Source organism: Pelmatolapia mariae, linkage group LG7 (assembly GCF_036321145.2).
Source record: "Pelmatolapia mariae isolate MD_Pm_ZW linkage group LG7, Pm_UMD_F_2, whole genome shotgun sequence".
Taxonomy (NCBI): domain Eukaryota; kingdom Metazoa; phylum Chordata; class Actinopteri; order Cichliformes; family Cichlidae; genus Pelmatolapia; species Pelmatolapia mariae.
In genome coordinates, this window is record NC_086233.1 from 3,497,847 (window position 1) to 3,516,705 (window position 18,859).

General features: G+C 40.5%; 1 protein-coding gene across 2 annotated transcripts in view; it reads left to right on the forward strand.

Moving 5' to 3' along the window:
- lsp1a (lymphocyte specific protein 1 a) overlaps positions 1-18,859 on the forward strand; it is a 40,674-nt gene that overhangs the window by 12,926 nt on the left and 8,889 nt on the right. The window contains exons 2-10 of one of the 2 annotated variants that reach the window (XM_063480461.1): positions 799-945; positions 6,509-6,896; positions 7,194-7,333; positions 7,606-7,858; positions 8,396-8,533; positions 11,540-11,583; positions 15,481-15,562; positions 17,296-17,433; positions 18,703-18,801. In XM_063480461.1, the coding sequence (XP_063336531.1) occupies positions 799-945; positions 6,509-6,896; positions 7,194-7,333; positions 7,606-7,858; positions 8,396-8,533; positions 11,540-11,583; positions 15,481-15,562; positions 17,296-17,433; positions 18,703-18,801 (1,429 nt within the window). Of the gene's footprint in view, positions 1-798; positions 946-6,508; positions 6,897-7,193; positions 7,334-7,602; positions 7,859-8,395; positions 8,534-11,539; positions 11,584-15,480; positions 15,563-17,295; positions 17,434-18,702; positions 18,802-18,859 lie in introns of both variants that reach the window. The other variant, XM_063480460.1, reaches the window with a different exon arrangement.

Below are 18,859 nucleotides of genomic sequence, written 5' to 3' on the forward strand. Positions count from 1 at the left end.
CATTGTTGACCACCAAATAAACAAAAAAACGTTGCACTTTTTTTTTCTTATGTTGCCGTTTCCGTGTGAGGTGAGTTGCTGTCTTTAAATCTCCCGACATTGGTGTAAATCAAAGCGTTGTTGCAAAGAGTGCTCGCGTTTGGCTCGCTGTCTTATGATAAATAAAGATCAACTGTGTTTGTAATAAATACTGTGATCTCATGTTGACATGAAGCGTAGCACGACTGTGTTTATCTGACGCGCAAACAGACGACGGTGTTTCTCATCCGAGGCCCGGCAGATGTTCTTCTGGCCTCAGAGACTCACTGTTCAGAAACCCAGGAGGCTCAAGAGACGACCGTGAGTCAGGAATCTGGGTCATGTGTGATACATGATGAAGGTTGTGACGTTTCCCAACCTCCTCTGTTGAAAGAAGTACGCCATGTGGAGCAATACCACATGGAAAAGTACTAATTATTCCCCCCAAAAGTCTCAAAGTTATTGCAGTAATTACTGCTGGAAAAATTCACGTCTTTTGATCTGACACATTGAATAAGACTGAAAAATACAGGCAGTATTTTTGATTTCTGAAGTACAAAACTGGTGTAAAGATTTCAGACTGTATGTTAGGGGAAAAAAGCTAGACTCGTTTTTTTGTTTCTGTCATGTGCACCAAATTGTTCTGTAAATATGCTGTTTGGGATGAATAAAATAATAGGAAATATTACAAAAGTCCCAAAGATCATGACATGGTTGGCAATGGAACGTGTTCAAACCTGCCTGCACTCTTAGTGAAATGGAGTCCTCCTTCCTTTCTAGGCTGACGGCCCAGAGGAGCATCGAGGACGCCGAGGAGGTGGAGAGGGAGCGTCGTCGGAGAGCTCGAGAGTCCTTACGCCGGAGGAACAGCGGCTCAGCGCCCAGAGAGTCATCACTGGACGGCGAGATGCCGCCAGAGGAGAACACGTGAGTACAGAAAATATTGCAGAGGCCCTTTACATCCCAAACGCTTCCTTTTAAAATATAAAGAACGTGATCTCTGGTTATGGTGTTTGTAGGAAAAGCAGCCTTTTTCCGAGTAGGACATCTGGAACATGCTGGTGGGTTTTAATTGCTGTTTTGGAATATGTGCCTCAATTGCTTAGTTTTTTCTTTCTTTAAACAGTTTGCAACACGTGACTTCTTGCTTATAAGCAGCTCTGGCTCTTAAAGAAGCATGTGTAATGTGTGTGTGTGTATATATATATACATATATATATATATGGGATGTAGTGTCTGCGTCCACCCCTTTTTTTTTTTTTTTATTTAGTGAAGTCTTGTTCTGAAGCTTCGAGCTGAATGTTGTCATCACTGAAACCAGACGCAATGATGCAATGAGATAGATCTGACTGTGATACTGAGACACAGCACACTCTTTCAATACTTGTTCATGATAGCGAAGGCCCGCATGAAATCACACCCTGCTTTTTGACTCTAATGGGTGACGTAATGTTCAAAATTTACATCATGTTGTCGTTGGTAAGACTTAAAATTCATGATTCAAGACTGCAAAGGAAAGGCTTAATAAGCTAAAGGGACATTGTTCCCCATAGAACTTTTTTGCAGTTTGTTTTGCCACTAAGCAGTCACCTCCTGCTGGCCCTCAGAGAGAATGGAGGTTTAAAGCACTTTCTCACTGTGTTATGTTAAGGACACACATGGGCCTTCATCACGGAGCTGCAAACTGAGCTTTCAGCATTACAACAACATGACTGACTGAATATTATGCAGATGAGTTAGTGATCTTCTCCCCATATAGTGCTGGGCTTCAGCAATTATTGAGGGCCTGCTCAAGAAACAGTATAATTACATCTCCGACCTGCCCTTCACTAAGTTCTGTTAGGTTTTATTCAAAGTTATGGAACCACTGGCGTTCTAGCCATAGTCATCTCGTAGATGAACCCTGGTATCAGGATTTAATTTTAACAAATACAAAATAAAAGTCTGAAGCCTGAGAGTCCGTAGATTTCAGTGGATATCTAGATATCTAGAATTCCTTCTCCATGCAGTCATGAGAACCCAGGAAGCTACTAAGTGCAAACATTATTCATTCACTCATCTCATGTCCAATGACTTCCTGAACAAGCTGCTAACTGTGTCTGCATGTTTTGTTTTTCTTTAATTTCCTGATAATGCAGTTAAAAGATTTTGTCATCACGTTTCCCAGTCATGAACCTCAAAGTTCAGCCTGTTTCTGCAGCGGTTTCACTCCCCCCGGCCTGCCTGGCTGGTTTACAGGGGTTCACGGATGTCTGGTTACATAAAACAAATGTTTCCACTGGGAAATGCCACAAACAACCTCTTCCATCCTGTCGTATTGACATGAAGACCAACACGCAGCTGCCTTCTCATTACACAACCGCCAAAGAATGTTTACTACAAAGCCTCCATGTCGGAGCTCGTGGTCTCTCAGCTGACTTTTAATTTCAGGCTCTTAATTATAGCTTGCACCTTCAACACCTTTTCCTTCATCACGTCACAGGCTCAGCTGGATTCAGGCTGCGGTGACTCAATATGAGGTAGCTCCACTGCTGTGGTTTGTAATTGAAAGGTGTTCTGTGAGATGCAGGTGACGTAATGCTGGTTTGAAATCTTCTTTCACCCCGAGATCAGTGAGCTCAGAAGCGCTGACAGATTTTGAGCTTGTGAATGTTGGTTGAAGCAAATGCTGCCTTTTATCATTTACTGGATCTACAGTGACTCCATTTCTGATTCCACTAGCCTCTCTCTGTGGCTCTAAGCATCAAGCCCATTGGTTTCCACTGAAGAAAAATTATCAGAAACAACTCAAATATATCCTTTTTATTCAAAAAGATGTGAAAATTCTACGTCTGCAGATACGTTTTTAGACTGATGTACATTAGCTATATGTTTTAGTGCACTGATACAAGGCACCAACCTTCAGGGCAGTAAAATGAAGCCAGTGTGGAAGCTGCAGTTCCTCTAACGTCCACTTTAGACTCCAAAAGTAAGTCAGTCCCCATAGACTCCCATGTTAAAGTGTCCAAAGTTACAGAAGGATTAGCCCTGTTTACTGCCTGCTCTGCACATGATTTCCCTCCTTAATATCAGTATGAGGAATTGCTTTCTTTTCTGATTCTTTTGGATACTGCTGAGGCTTAAAGTAGGGGTGTAGCCACATAGCTAATAGCTAATGGCCAGAGCCATTAGCTATGTTTTTTTTGGCTATAAATGGCATCAATCAATTGCTTTGGTCACACTGGGGAGGTCCAATCTTTTATATACAATCTGTAATTCATTAAATATAATTTAATTCATATTTATTAGTTAAACATCAGCTCTGTCGATCATCTAATAATATTTTGTCCACTCTGTTAACATCGATGAGAAGAAATATTCTAAGCACTTACAAATTCATTGCTGTCCAAAACTGATTAGGCGGGAGGGGTGACGACTCGCTTTTAGAGCCGGCCTCGAGTAGCCATTAACTGCACTTACCTTCATTCAGAGGGAACAGTACCATTTTTCATAAAATGCAGTAAATCAGGAGAGGTCATCGAGCGTGACCGAGTGCTGCCTATCAGGACTTGATGACTTCATGATGGACGTCTTCATTCTGAAGTAGAAACTTTGCTGTTTGTTTGGACAGATTATTTTCTGAGAGCTCAGGCAGAGGCTCCCATCATACAGTTGGGGCCCCACTGACCAACCGAGTGTCTTAATCATCTGGGGAATGCTGAGTGAATTCCTTTCTGCCAGCTCCCAAAGACACGAAGCACACTTATTAGTTTAATCAGCAGGATTGAGTGGGAGATCTTCTGACTGTTGAATAAGTGTTCAGGGCTAAGTCCATTTAGACAAAACATAATTGGAGCTCAATAATAATTAACGCCTAAATTGAAGTTCAAATATTTCATAGTAGAATATGAGATCGTTTATAGCATGTTACATGCTGATTTCCTCCTGTGGCTGTTCGATGTGTGCAGAGGGAAGCAGGCAGCGAGGACCTCACACCTTTGTGTGAGCAGTTTCAGATCTGACAAATATTCTAGACTGGAAATGAGTCTGTGTGGAATAGCTTCAGCATCAAAGTGCACCCACTTGTGCTTTAAAATCGGACTTTTATGGAATGAGATGATCTCAACCCCGTGTTTCATAATGTGTTCAAATGTCCTGTTTACGTTGGTGTCCCTGAGAAGATAAGGATTCGTGCATTATTCAGGAATTTTTTTTCAATGACGCATTAAGGTCTGAATTATATTGTAGGATGGTATTGCAGCAACCTGTCCTTTTAATTCAAAATGAGCTAAAAATAATGTATGTGCCAATGTGTTTGCAGTAAGCTGGTGTTCTCTTTGGTCCAAGGTTAATGTTACGGTTATACCAGGGAAAACAGTGATTGAAGATGGCTGCATGGCTGACGTTATTGCAACAATTTGCAGTGAACTTGCACGTTGTTTTTGAAGTGGTTGCTTAAAAAACTGGGACCACATCTGTGACCACTCGCAATCAGCTTCTGTCTGCAAAGCGACAGAAAATGGCAAAAAGGTAAAATCGGCCCGCTATCAGTTTGCGATTGAACAGGGTCAAGTTGGCATCTGCATGCAATTTGTTTGTGGCTCTACGGCCATTAACTGTAATAAATTGGCACAAATCCCAAATCTGTTTCCTTTGTCGTCCAGACAGAATTCCCTAGATATGAAACAGAAATTCATAAATTGATGTACTGATGTAGTTGCTGCAAGATGACAGACTCGCATAGGTACTCACCTTGTTTTTATATAGGAATATGAGTAGAAACAGTTGAGTTGCGTCTGCTGTATAAGAGCTGTTTGTTGTGCATTACAGACTCACTCAGATTGCTGTCATGTTGCAATCAATCTGTGTTTATAAATTAGACTGCAATTATTCACAAAGATTCACTAATCTGAGAGTGACTGCAGTCGGTCCAAGTCAGATTTAGATTTGAGTAGCAATGAAATGGACTGAATGGACAATTGTTTTTGATTAAACAGTCATTCACTGCTGTTGAATGTCAAACAATTTCATTGCTTATAACCTGAGAACTAAATATCAAACCTGATGTATAGCCTTAACGACAGCAGCTCGACATCCCTGTGATAAATTCATTAAAACCACCCAAGACAAATTGGGAATATTATTAAAGTGTGCATGTTTATGGTCAGCTTCCACTCCCTGTTTTCAGTGGTCATGGTTTCAGCTCTGGTAGGCCCTTAATGGCACTGTGATTACAGAAGCTGGCAAGTGGAAGAATGTATTACTCCAATCAGTTTAATCTGAGCTCATCATAGACACATAGACACGACAGACCGTGGTGAAAAATACCAATCAGCTTATTATATTTTTAAGTCTTGTAGGAAATGTTGTCCTTTTTGTTTGTGGTGATCTGTCCTCTAATGATATGGTGGTCTGCCAACTGCTTCCCAAAATATTTTACTGAAGGACACTTAATGTGATGGATTACCTCTGACGAGTGACTGTTATCTTTGTATCCTGCAATTTTTTTTGGCTAGGATGATTTCCATGCATCTGGTGCAGTGGGTTTTTTTCCCAGTCAAGATGATTCCCAGACTAATGCCATCCTGTAGCAAGTCGAAACTTGTGTTCAACAAAGCACTACAGACCTTGTTGCTAAAATCACTTAATGCCTTTTGATTGACTGAAACCGAGCTCTGCTCCTTATGTCAGGAACAGGACTTTCAAGATTAATGCTGCATTTGTACACTAGTTGTTTTTCAAAATGAACATATTGCAACTTGAAAGTAGACGTTTTCCACCATGCATTCACTGTTCAAACTGGGTGAAGTCATGGCTCCTTCCAGGGTTTACTTTTGTATCCATTTAAGATGGAGGTGAAATTGCATGCATTGTCTTGAGTGGACTGCGTCACATTTTGGCTGAAACATGGCTGCACGTGATTTATTTCCAGACTAGAAATCTACAGGGACTATTTTCCCCACCATGGCGACATCCTGCACCTGATTTTTTTTCTTCTTTTTTAGGGGGAGTTGTCTGCAGATTTAATTTAAAGATATTCTTGTTGTGTCATTATTTTCTTTCAATTTTAATAGAGAGGTGTACAAAGCAGGGGTTGAGCTATTGAAGTATCAAACTTGTATTCCCTGTTTTGAGGTTTGACATAAATTGTGGAATCGAGCAACCTGAGGAACTTCAGCCAAGTTCCCGGCTGGGAACTAATCAGCTAGTTTGTTGACTTAGCTGCTGAGTAATGGGAAAACAGAGACGTTAACAGTGATCACAGAGTAGTAAATCTGATAGATTTAACTGACTTAATGGGCACTTTATCCATAATAACAACACGGTTTAAGCAAAGCATTGCTCAATTTGTCTCACGCTGTGTTGTATTTTATTATAATACACATCACACTGAAAGCCTGAGTACTAGGATGCAAATGGGATATGACCGAGGGTTGGAATTTTGTTAAACACGTTTGGGATCTCATGATCTTGCCTGTCCTGACTCTTTTTCCATCTCTTCTCTCCATAGGTATGGCAGCAGCCTGAAGCCAAATGGTTCTCAGTCTCTGGAGGAGGACGAAGGCTTCAGTGACTGGACCCAACGCAGAGAGAAGCGAAGGCAGCAGCGCCTGCAGGAGCTCAGCCAGGGAGGATATGAAGACGAGTACGAAGAGGAAGACACGATAAAAAAAGCTGTGCCCATAAAGAGCACGAAGGCCTCCATCACTTCTCTCCAACTCCAGAGGCAGGAGCAGGAAGAGAGAGACAGGGTGGAGATGGAGAGGAGGAAGGAGCATGAAGAAGAAATGATTCGAGCTGAGAGAGCAAGGAGGGAGAAAGAGAGGGAGGAGGAACAAAGAAAGAAGGATGAACTGATCTCGAGGAGGAGCGAAGAGAGTCAAAGGCCACATCCAGAGGTAGGACTTCCGTACTGAAAAACTGAGTTTTCTGTGGAATTGTCATAAATAAAAATATTCAACATTAGTCTAGATAAGGATTTTACTTATTCACATATCAAGTTATTGATAGATGGTAAAGACGGTTCATATAAGGTCTAAAATCATGTTAATACAGTCTGAGTCTCAAATGATTCAAGAAAAGAGTTGATGTGTTCAAAAAGATTTCAAGACATACTTTGAAATGAAGAGCAAACTTCAGCGTATATATCATTACATGCATTTAGAAATCTATTTTGTTCGATCTTTCATTAACAGGTGGAGAAAAGAAAAGAAGTCAAAATCTCCTACACATCGAAGGTTTTTCTTCACCAAGAGCCAAAACACAGCAACTCAAACGGCAACGCAGCCAATGAGGAAGTGACATCATTTATCACCAAAACAAAGAGATCCACCATGTGTGTAGCAAGTTTTGTTTGCTGTCTTATTATGTGCCTTTCCACCCACCTGAATATGTACCTTATGTAGCTTTTGTTACACTGACTTTAAAAGCCAAAGCAGAAGTAAATCATTTCTTGAGATAAGATAACACAAAAACCCCTACAAATATCAAGTTTACATTTTCCAGAATCCCAAAAGTACTTTAAAGACTTTGGACAAAAATATTTGGATCTTATTTCAGATCCACAGCCAGGGCGTAAATCAAAGCATTTTATATCCTATACAGTAGTGCTGTGTGTAGCAGAGCTGCTGAACCAGAGGAGTCGGAGGCCATCCTGGAGACAGAGCAACGTCTGGAGAAGATCCGGCGGAGCCTCCAGGAGAAGGAGAGCCAGGAGATGGAGCAACTGAGACAACGACAGGCTGAGGCTGAGCAAGAGCTGGAGGAGCTGAAGAGAAGGAGGGAGGAAAGACGACGGGTCCGACAGGAAGAGGAACGTCGGAGGGAGGAGGAGGAGCAGCAGCGGCTGGCCAAAGAAGAGGTGACCATGCCTCAATAAAAGCTCAGTATCTGAAATGCTATATGCACAGAGATATATACACAACTGCAGGAGGGGGGTTTGGGAATTTGGGAAATGACCCTCAGCTTCAAGTAAAACATTTTTATTTGGGGTTTAAATGTAATGCAAGCTTCATATTTGTTCTTCATATTTTAAGAGCTAGTAATAAAAAATCTACTAGCCTGTGAACCTCAGATTTGTTTTTTTTAAGAAAGTTACAAAGACCATCTTTGTGGTCTTATCCATATGTTTATCTTATCAGTGAGGATGTATAATGTGAAAGAAGAAGAAGAAGAAGTATGCAGCATGCCAAATGTCTAAAATTCATAACCAAATTCATAATATATCAGGGATATACAGTAGGGACATCTTTAGCTTATTATGGAGTTATCATGCCCTTGCCTAAAAGTAACTAATTCAGCTTCAAGAGTAAAACAATGGCTACTTAGTCTCTAGTATTAGCAGCTGTTAGATCTATATGGCTTTGGGGCTGAAGAGTGTTTTTAATCTAACTCCCAGGAGGAGAGAAGACGCATGAAGGAAGAAATCGAGAGGAGGAGGATGGAGGCAGCAGAGAGGATGAAGAACCTGAGTACGTCCAGTGTCGATGAAGACGAGATGTTCAGTCCCTTCAGCCCAAAAGTTTCCACACAGAAGGTAAAGAGTGTGTAGCGGCTTCTAACACCGGTTATAAAATCTATCTGTTGGTAACTGCTTTTTCTTTTGTTTGACTGTTTCACTTTTCTAACCCTAGAGACTGGTCAGCAACCATCTGGCTACAACCGGTCGCTATGGAACAATGTGTATTCCCCAACTGGTTGGTGATTGCTAGTTTGAAAATGGTCACAAAGAGACACACAGTTCTGCACTGAAGGCCTCCTTAGAATTGCTTTGGTTTTTAACATATTGCCTGCAGTTTGCATAGAAGATAAAAACTTACATGCCTGCTCAGAGAGTATTTTTAAGTCTGAAGAGTGCGACAAAAAAAAGGAGGTGTTACTCTTTTACTTTCAATGCAAACATTCTCTATCTCTTGTTGGCATCACGCTAAATGCCGAGTGTTTGCAGACAAGTCAGCATCTTTCATGCAAACTACAGGTAACAGTAGAAATCTGCTAGCAAACCACAAGGAGGGCCTTGGTGCAGCACCCTCTTTGCGTAGTTTTCACTCAGTGACAGCAAGAACATGCAGCAACCACCGGTGGGTTGGGTAATGCGTATTTTTCCCCTAGTGATCAGGTGTGCCAGACGGTTACCACCTGGTCTCTAGGCTGATGTGACTGAGGCCTAAACAACATTTCTGATTGAGTAACTTGGTCATCAAACCCTAATGTATCGAAAGCTGGTTGTATTTACTTGTTAATAAATCATATTTGCAAACAAGTCAAGTTCAAACAAAAGTTTTGAGCCACAGGTGGGTGGACTTCTGTCCTCACAGGCAGACCTATGTGCCTGAGATGATCATGAATGGCAGTCAGATCCTATATTCAAACAGACACTGCAGCACTGAGCATTTAGATCAGTCTGAACCTGAGCTTGTGGTTCACAGTGAATTCACATGCACATTATATATGTGGATATATAATGGATATATGAGAGAAAAAGCATAAAAAGTTCACTTAAGAACCCACTGGCACAGCCATGAATGCTGTCAGAATTTAATCTTACCTGTTCAGGTCAGCAAGAGCTATCATGTGAGCAGAAAAAGAGGAATTTGAAAAAGAAAAGTTTAATTGTTTCGGGTGATCAGTCCTTCCGTCTAGCGCATTACTGTAATGTTGATTTAACAAAATGCAGCCTACTGTTTGACCTGTTGGGTTAAAAAAACAAGTGACTCAGTGACTAATCGCTGTGTGTTATCTTCCCAGCAGATGGGTTCAGTCTCAGCTTGTAAGTTGCATGTGTGTGTACCTCTGTGTGTGTGATTGAAAAGCCACTTCAGCCTGGCTGCACCAGGAAAAGCACGCGGTGTTGTCCTAGATCTCACTGCCACTCGAAATGTTTCACTGTCTGAGCTTGATGAACTGTGTAAACTGTAAATGCCTATGTGTGTTTTTTCAGCACGTTGCGGTCGTTTATGGAGCCCTCTCAGTCCAGGAAGACATTTCTTTTCTTATTTGAAAAAAAAAATCTGGTTCATAAAGATTAAGAAACCAAACCATGTTTGGGACTTTGGGGTCCTGTATTTGGATTTTTGATGAGTGGCTCGTCCACGTGCATGACACTGTGTGCATGTTGGCATGTCTTCTTTTTTTTGCTGCTTCTATTCCTGAATTTATGTGAACATGAACAGATTCAAATGAACCAGGTGCTTAAGGACACACAGAAAAAAATGAATCCAAATAGCAAAAGAGACATTTACAACAGTGGGTAAAAACCTGTGATATTAAGTGAAATCCTCAGGTTAATTTTCTCAGTTGTGTTAATGGCACCACCTAAGTACAACACTAAGATTAATATCCTGTTTGTTATTTTAAGTTGTTAAATCTGACATTGTGACTTTTTCCCAACAGAACTCAAATCTAGCCATGCTTCACATTAGACAGGCTTCACCTCTACATTAAATATTGTCATTTATGTCCAGTGTTTGATGCATTTTGCTGCATGTTGGAAGCACATTTTATGGCTTTTTACCAGAAGAAATTATGCAGTGTCATTTTTTTTATTTAATTTCAAACAACAGGCTTTCACACACACAACATTATAACTATATATAAAACAGTAACAAAAGGTTTAACATGTGTTGGATTTGATTGTGTGATCGGATGCCTGGTCTGCTCCTGCTGACTGTCCCTCAAGTTAACATTCATGTTACCGTTGAAGGCATTTCTCTCAAATTGCATCTTATATTAATGTTCAGGCTCAAAGGGCTTCAGTCGGAGTTTCCAGTGTTCAGCTGTGGCGTAGAGGTCTCTTCTGTGTGTGTGTGTGTGTGTGTTCTTTGATGTTTGACCTCTGAGGTCAGAGATACACTGCTCCTGTCCTAAAAATCGGACCCCTGAGTGCGGATTAAAAAAACAGCAAAATTGTCCAGGTCACCTGGATGAGCTCTTTCAACAGATGGTATCAGTGCTGGTGTCCATCTAGGGTCAGTTTCATTTACTTAGACTGGGGAAACAAGCATTACCAGTAAGAATGCTGAATAATGCAGGCCCTTTGAGCCTGTACACTAAAGGAAAATTGTCACCTCCCACAGCAGATCTTTTACTCTGTGTGGGCATTTTGCTGGAAAAGTTTGGGGATAAATAAAAAGAACATGGACTGAAAATCAATACAGAGTAATGCAGAGGGATGATTTTCCCCTTGAATTCAAGTTTTCTTCAGAGTATAACACATTTTCTCAGTTGTTGCTCTTCATCTTTAACCCAGTGACTCTATGTCAATTTTATTGTAGGTGTATGTCCTTAGGGTAATGTAACACACTCTATAAATTTATGTTGTAAAAAGCCACATTTTTCCATCATCCTCTGACTCTCTGACGACTCGTGCGGTTTGATGAAGGCCAGCCATCTCAGCTCTGTTTGTCTGGGACTGGGAGGTCCAAGGCCAAACCCAGAGCTGAGCTTTAATTAACACATTCATGAACTGCAGCAGTGACACAGAGAAAAACGTGTTCATCCGAAAGGAAAAACAAAAGGCGTCATACTTCTTCTTCTGTTTCAGATCACAGAGAGAACGGAGTCCCTGAACCGCTCACTGAAGAAAAGGTGAGGATCTTTATCAGTATCCTGATCAGATTTACATATGCATTATTTCACCAAATAGAAATATTAAACCTATTAAAATCTCTTAAATAATTCAACCTAATAAATGGTGTTTGGGCTCATTATCCTGACGTAGAATGCAGGCAGCCTATTTTTTTTTTTTTTTTTAAATTAATGTATTTTTTTCCCGCCTCCTTCTATAAAACTGTATGTAAAGGATGGAAGTAGTGAGTGTGATATAACACTCTGGACTCTGCAATGTCAGTTCTTTGGCTCCTTTTTGTTTGTTTTTTGTTTTTTGTGGGTAGAAACAGAAAATGCCACAGTTACACCAATCTACACAATTTAGCCTGTTCACCCAAGGGATTGCACTTTAGGGAAGTTTGCATCTGCGATGGTTGCATCTTTATATAATCCTTTGTACCTTAGTTGTTTTTGGCATTCCCAACACACTCTGATTTTCATGCTATCACAGTGCTGCATAGTCAGCAATGTTCTGCTGGAAGCCTGAGACACAGTCTGACAGGTAGACAAAGAGCGCAGCTTGATTTCAAAGTTTCTACTGAGTCAATCAGGTCAACTGAGTGTTATCTGAATGCTACCTTAATGGAAGGATACAAGTCAAAGAACTGTGGCCTTTATGTACAAATGAGCTAATCTTGAATGTAGCTTCAATTTGAATGTTGTTCAGAATCTTCCAGATCAAAGAAAAATGCAGATTTTTTTTATCCAAGCATCTGAATAGTGGAGGAGCATGTGATATTCAACTTTATCCACAGAGGGGCAAATTCAGATGTTATCAGATAAAATACGTGTCTACATATTTTAACTGAGTTATTTTTTTCTGACTAGCTATGCTAAAGCTAAGCAAGTTACAGTGATAGGAACTGGAAGCAGGCATGTGAGGTATTTCCACTGATAAACTTGAAGTAGCTAATCCTTTTGAAGTAAGTGACCTGCTTCTTTTTTCAGTTTTCTGGCTGCTGGTTAACTCTCCACCGTCTGAACGTAAACCCTGATGAAAAGGGTTGGAGGTGACCTCTCCACCTCTCTCAGTGCATCGCCTTTCCTAAGCTGTGATTTATGGCTCCTCTTAACTCTTTCCAGATGCAGGCGGCTGTGTTTTCTCTCGTGGTTAGTGAGGTATGGTGGCTCCAGGCAGTCTGCAGCAGGATATTATCAGCTCTGAGGAGCTCTGAGCAGGAGGAACGTTTCTATGAGGATGCTTTAATTTACAGACAACTGTGTGTTCAGAAGAGGTGTGATGGCATCAGGCAGCTCAACCTTTGACTCCCACAGTATTAATGCCTGCAGAGTACTCGTGAACTGTAAATTGCTGAAGTTAAAATACATAGTTAATTAAGAATCCAGCATACAGGATGGAGAAGGACGTTACATGAAGCAAGAAACTTACAGACTGGGCAGAGGTGGTACAGCAAATGAGAGGTGTAACTGTGAGTGTGTGGGTGCTCATTTGAATTTAGTCTGCGATTAAAGCAATTGGAGGAGGTGAAACGTCTTCCACACCCTCTCATTCATACAAAGAAGTAAAATGATGGATTTTGACCAGTTTACAGAGTAGCTGGACTTAAACGATTGTGGCAGCAAAGAATGGGAGTCCTGATGAAATAAGAGCACATCATCTGCATAAAGGAGAATATTATGTTTGGTATTAGAAGTTTACTATCTTTATTATTGCACATAGCGGTTTTATGAATAGTGCTTATAGAGATGGAGAGAGAGGACATCCTTGCCTGGCACCATTATGAAGAGTGAAGTTTTGTGAATTTAACCCATTTTACGCGCGAATACGCGCTTCTTTTGCAGTTCGGACTCCTTCTGACATTTCTTTGGAGGTGGAGGAACATCGAAGTAATTGCTTAAAGGAGCTTGCTTCTTCGACATCTTTAAGAGTTCTAAACAAATGTCTGTCCTCCTCCAGAAAATCCTATGTACGCAAACGCGCATTGCAACTTCTTATCTGGTGCGTGTCTTTCATTTTGACAGCGAATGCGCAACTGCGGACCACTTATGTGCACCCCTGCTCATATCCAACTGATTAAATTGTTTTCTCAACCCAAATTTCTGAAGTGCTGCAAATAGGAATTCACAGTTGACTTTTTCAAATATTTTTTTCCTGCATTAAGTTGAATCGTTTACGATTGCTGACAGATAAGTGTCTGCCTTTAATGAAACATGTCTGGTCTGGATGGATGAATGCCAGAGGGACTTTTTCTAAGCAGGAGCTTTGCTCATGTGTGATCACTGCAGTATTGACAGGAGGGAGGAGTCCTGGAGGTAGTCATACATTTTTTGATCATCCTCATAAATTAAGTCTGGGACATCTTGTGTCATGGCCAGAGGTGTATAAGTTCATAAAAAACCTCTGTAAAGGATTTTTATTTATTTATTACTACATTTGTGTAGTGGTTTTAGTGCTACAGACATGTGGTTTACTACATAACTGAAAGTTTGAATTTAACATCTAGACTTATTGACAGGTAGAAACATTCACTCCTTAAACTTTATTGCAGAAGTTAAAACTAAGTGACGGCTTCCAGCTATGACAACCTCAGCAGCAGCCTCTGATGTTTGCTCAGCTGCATGACATCATCAGGTCAAATCTCCTTTTAAAAGCGGGTGTTGCCCCATGATGGCGCCTCAGACATGTCAAAGATTCTGATGATAAATGAGAGTTCTTCCCTCCTGCCATGAAAGAATGACATCAGAGCTCTTATCTGAAGCCGGGGAAAGCCAAAAAATAGGGAGGAGGATCTGCTGGATCTGCGAAGACCACAAGACAAAAACATTTCAGACAGACTTTAATTTAATCAACCGCAAATCCAGCTTTGACTCAGTTTCTGGAGCCAACGTGAGTTGGTCTGACCCAACGTTTTTGATCTTGATTATAGTGTGAACATGGAAAACTGGGAAGTTGTAAAAATGTAGCCACAGACAGACACAAACTTTATTTTGCAAATGCCTGGGAGGTTCTAAAATCATCAGGTGAACCGTGAGCCCAAACCTGAGAGCCACACATTTTGAACTGACAATATAAAGCGATCAAATTTGAAGGTTTAAATTTAAATGTCATATTTCAGCTTAATGAAATCCTGCTGCCATACATTCTCAGACTGGACTAGAGCTGTCACAATAATAGATTTTCACAGACCATAACTTTGGTTTAAGTGTGCGTTGTCTTTTTTGGCCAATTTATTCAAATCAACGTACAAATGTGTGTGCTGAGAGAGTACAGGAAGAGTTGTCACAGGTTTTTTAAAAAAAAAAAAAAAAATCATATTAACTGCATTATTGACACCCCCAATATCCCATTATACAATATATTGATTATATTGATGCCCATCACGGGAGTGCTTTGATCTAAACATACTGGTAATAAAAAATTAGCACCACCAAGTGTTAGGACGTGGTCCGAGTCCGGAAACAATGGCATGGCAACTCCGGAATGGGAAGGAGTTTCTGGCCTTCCTAATCAAATAAAAGAGTTCAAGTATTTCAGGGACTTGTTCACAATTGAGGAAACTCCTCCTAGGTGAGATCTTTTGAGTATGTTCAAATGGGAGGAGACCTCCAGTTAAACCCGCAGATTATATCTCTCCTATTGCTTGGGAATATCTTGGTGTGGCCCAGAAGAGCTGGAAGAGTTGGCCATGGAGACTGTGCCCCCCTGTGACCCGGATAATCAGCAGCAGAAGATACATGAATGACAGGATCATAAAAATAAAGTTTAGAGTTGAAAAATTAAAATTAGTTTAAGGTAGTAATGCTCTCTAACATAGAAATTGTTTATTTTAAATTTAAGGGAGTAATCTATTAAACTTAATGTGACGCAGACTCCGTGTCTCTGGTTTTAATTTCCTGCTGCTTTGTGTGACTCAGTAACAGCTTCAAGAAGACGCAGCCTCTCCTCCTGACATCCAAGATCGACGACAAGCTGGAGCAGTACGCCCACGCTGTGGAGGTCAGCGCGCGCACACACACACACACACACACACACACACACACACACACACACACACACACACACACACACGCACACGCACGCGCGCACGCGCGCACACACCCCGTTCAGCAATCTTAGTGAGGACCTTCATTGTCATAATGGTTTCCCTAGCCCCTTACCCTAAACATTAAAAATGAATGCCTAACCCTAACCCTATACAATGGAAAGCAGAGGAGAAGCATGTATTTCACACTAGAAGATCATAAGGAGAATAAGGGTCCAGTCGGCCGCTAGGACTGTGCACCTGAGCTCCAAATGGAGATAACTGAGACATAATTTCCTAATACCTAACCATAACCTAATTGTAACCCTGACACTAAAACCACATTTTGAGCCTCAAAAAGGCCTTCAAACTTGTGAGGACTGTTGGTTCTCACAAGTATAGTAGAATGCAGATTTTGGTCCTCACAAAGATAGCTAGACAGGAACACACACACACAAACATGTCCATGACTCCTAACCTCAAATAATTTCTCAGCTCTCCAGGTCCATCTCTCACTGTCACCAGCTGCTCCTCAAACAGAATAACGATACCAGTATTCACTGGCAGGTCGCTTAGCATTAATATTTTATTGATTTTCAAGGTTTACCGTCTTTTTTCACTTGCTTGTTAAGACCCCACAGACTCTCCTCGTGTTCACATGAAACCTCCACTCATATTTCTGGGAGACATGACATAGCCATATTCAGTCATGACTTGTACAAAGACGCATGCAGACAGAGGGAGCATTGATGAAGCTAATGAATGTTTTCATCAGCCCCTGAACCACAACCCCCCCTCCTGCCCACAGATATCTATCACATCCTGTTGGTCTCATTCATATCTGCCTTGCTGCAGTGTTCATTACAGGCACAGCCTCACAACAGACTGACAATTATCCTTTCTGTTGGTTAAGCGTGAGGATGGCACAAAAATAAAAAGTCACTGAGATAATTTCAGTACAATATGTAGAAAGCAGTGACTCATCAGGATAATGTTTGTGCACTAGTTCCTTCCTCTGATTTGAATTTTCTGCAAACCCTCGGGTGTTTTCTGCAATGAGAAGCGCATGACGTTTGCTCTGCTGCAGGTTTGAACCTTTGCACTCACATTGTTTGGACTCAGCTGGGGGCAGCAGCAGCTGCTCTGACCCTTTTTGTGCATCGGCAACAAACTTCAGCAGCACCTGGGCGATTACATCACCCGCACATATTTTCAATTGTGCGTGTAAAACGGATGCATGACAGGAAAACGTGGTGATCCCAGCTTTTTATTTTTATCTTTCCATTCCTCGTTTTCCTTTTCACCTCAGGTGGTTCCCATGCTGATTTATAGTCTGCAGCACAAAAACAGGTTTAACAAAAGAACATAAATTAAAGGTGTGCAGGAGAGAGAATATTCTCACCATAAATCTTTTAGATTGAGATTACACCTGTGATTCACATAAATCTGCCTAAACTATGTCATTTATATAAACCGCAATTTGAATGCGGTTAGATATATATTGTGCTTTCAGCACAATGGCAAAGAAACATAGCATACCAGCTTATGCTAGCAAACTTTTTTTAACAAATACACCCTCTTTAAAATAAATTCTAAGGTTTTAAATATCAGGACATGATAATAAGATAAGATGTCAATAAGATGATGTTCATCTTTCAGCCTTGGATGCTGCCACTTGTTGCTAACCGTGAGGTTTGTCTTTGTGCAGAACTCTCAGGAAGCTCGGGCAGTGAAGGCATCACTGAATGACCTGCCCCAATCACCTGAGGTTGTCGCTTCCAAGAAGAACCTGTTTGAGGCTGGAGAGGCCTGGAGCCAGAGTCCCAGCAAGGGAGCCACCTGCAAGGTGAGAGGAAACAATCTAACAGGGTACCTTTAGATTTCTGCTTTGTGTTACATTCATGTAAATGCATGTAAAGCTACGATCTGTGGTATGTAGTTAAAGCAGAGCCAGTTTGGCCTAAAAGGAACTTTTCTTGGTCATTTTAATAGGTAATCACAAGCTTTTTAGGGGGTTTAAGGATGACCATAAAGTTGCTAGCATCACATTAAAACACTGCACTTTAGAACCAAATGCCTTTTGCTTCACCCGATCATGCTGTTTTTCTGCATGTGCTTGTGGAAGATCATTATTGAAATTTTTACCCATTTAAAGCCTCTTTGATCGTCATGTTTGTCCGACCTAACGGCTAAAACCTCACGTATTTATTTAAAGTCTGGCAAACAGATCCATCCTCACCTGTTTCATATGTTCTGTTTTACTGGAATTCTCTGATGTGAACGGTCAAACAGGCGCTTGTTAGTGAAACAGAGAGCGGTTATTATGAGCTCCAAATAATTTGTCCAAGCTTTGATTTTTCTCAGCAGGTCATGAAGAGAAAAGCAAAGAACCAAATTAAGGGAGATATATTTATTTATCAAACACAAATTATGGACATTACAAAGGAGTTTTCATCTAATTTATTCTGCAGGTCCAGCACTGACTGCAATTTAATTACACAAATGAAACATTTTGTATCTTTAAAAAAAGCAAAACTACTGCTAAAGTGAATTGAATTGTCATTTTTAATTTTTCATACTATATTTTTAATATGTATAATAATCACATTTAATTTTATCCACCCAAGGAAATTAAAAATATATTTTTTTTACTTTAATTTTATATTTAAAAAGTCTAATACATTAACAATTTCATAAATGAAAGAAAATTAATGTATTTTTAAAAAGTTTAAGGTTCCTTTTAAAAAATGTAATCTATTAAAAATAATACTTTAAAAAATGTAAACAGGCCATAATTTAAAACTTTTGTATTTTACTTAATTTTTCATCTATCTTTTCTTCATATTTTCTTATCATCATCATTATTATTTAAATATATTGCTGTATTGAAGGTTTATTATGTTTGACAAAGCATTCATATGGTTTCTCCCTCTCCCTTTGAGGCATGTTCTGCCTCCCACAGAGCAGGACGCTGTTATTCAGCTAAATGAACCTAGTTTGCTTTAATGAAAGTGTGGAACAACTGAATAAACAAAGTTAAATACTCAACTAAACATCTGAGTTTAGCTGAAAATGAAAGTGAAACATTTCATCCTGTTTGTGCTTCATCAATCAGGACACTGAGGGTCTGAAGGTGGGCGTGGCCAATCTGATCAATCAGTGGGTGAAAGGCCCCTCAGACGGCAGCAGCAGACAGCTGAGCAGCAGACCCGCTGTAAGTCACATTCACTCCAACAAGAGTGGTTTCAGATGTTAATAGTGCTTCTGCAGTT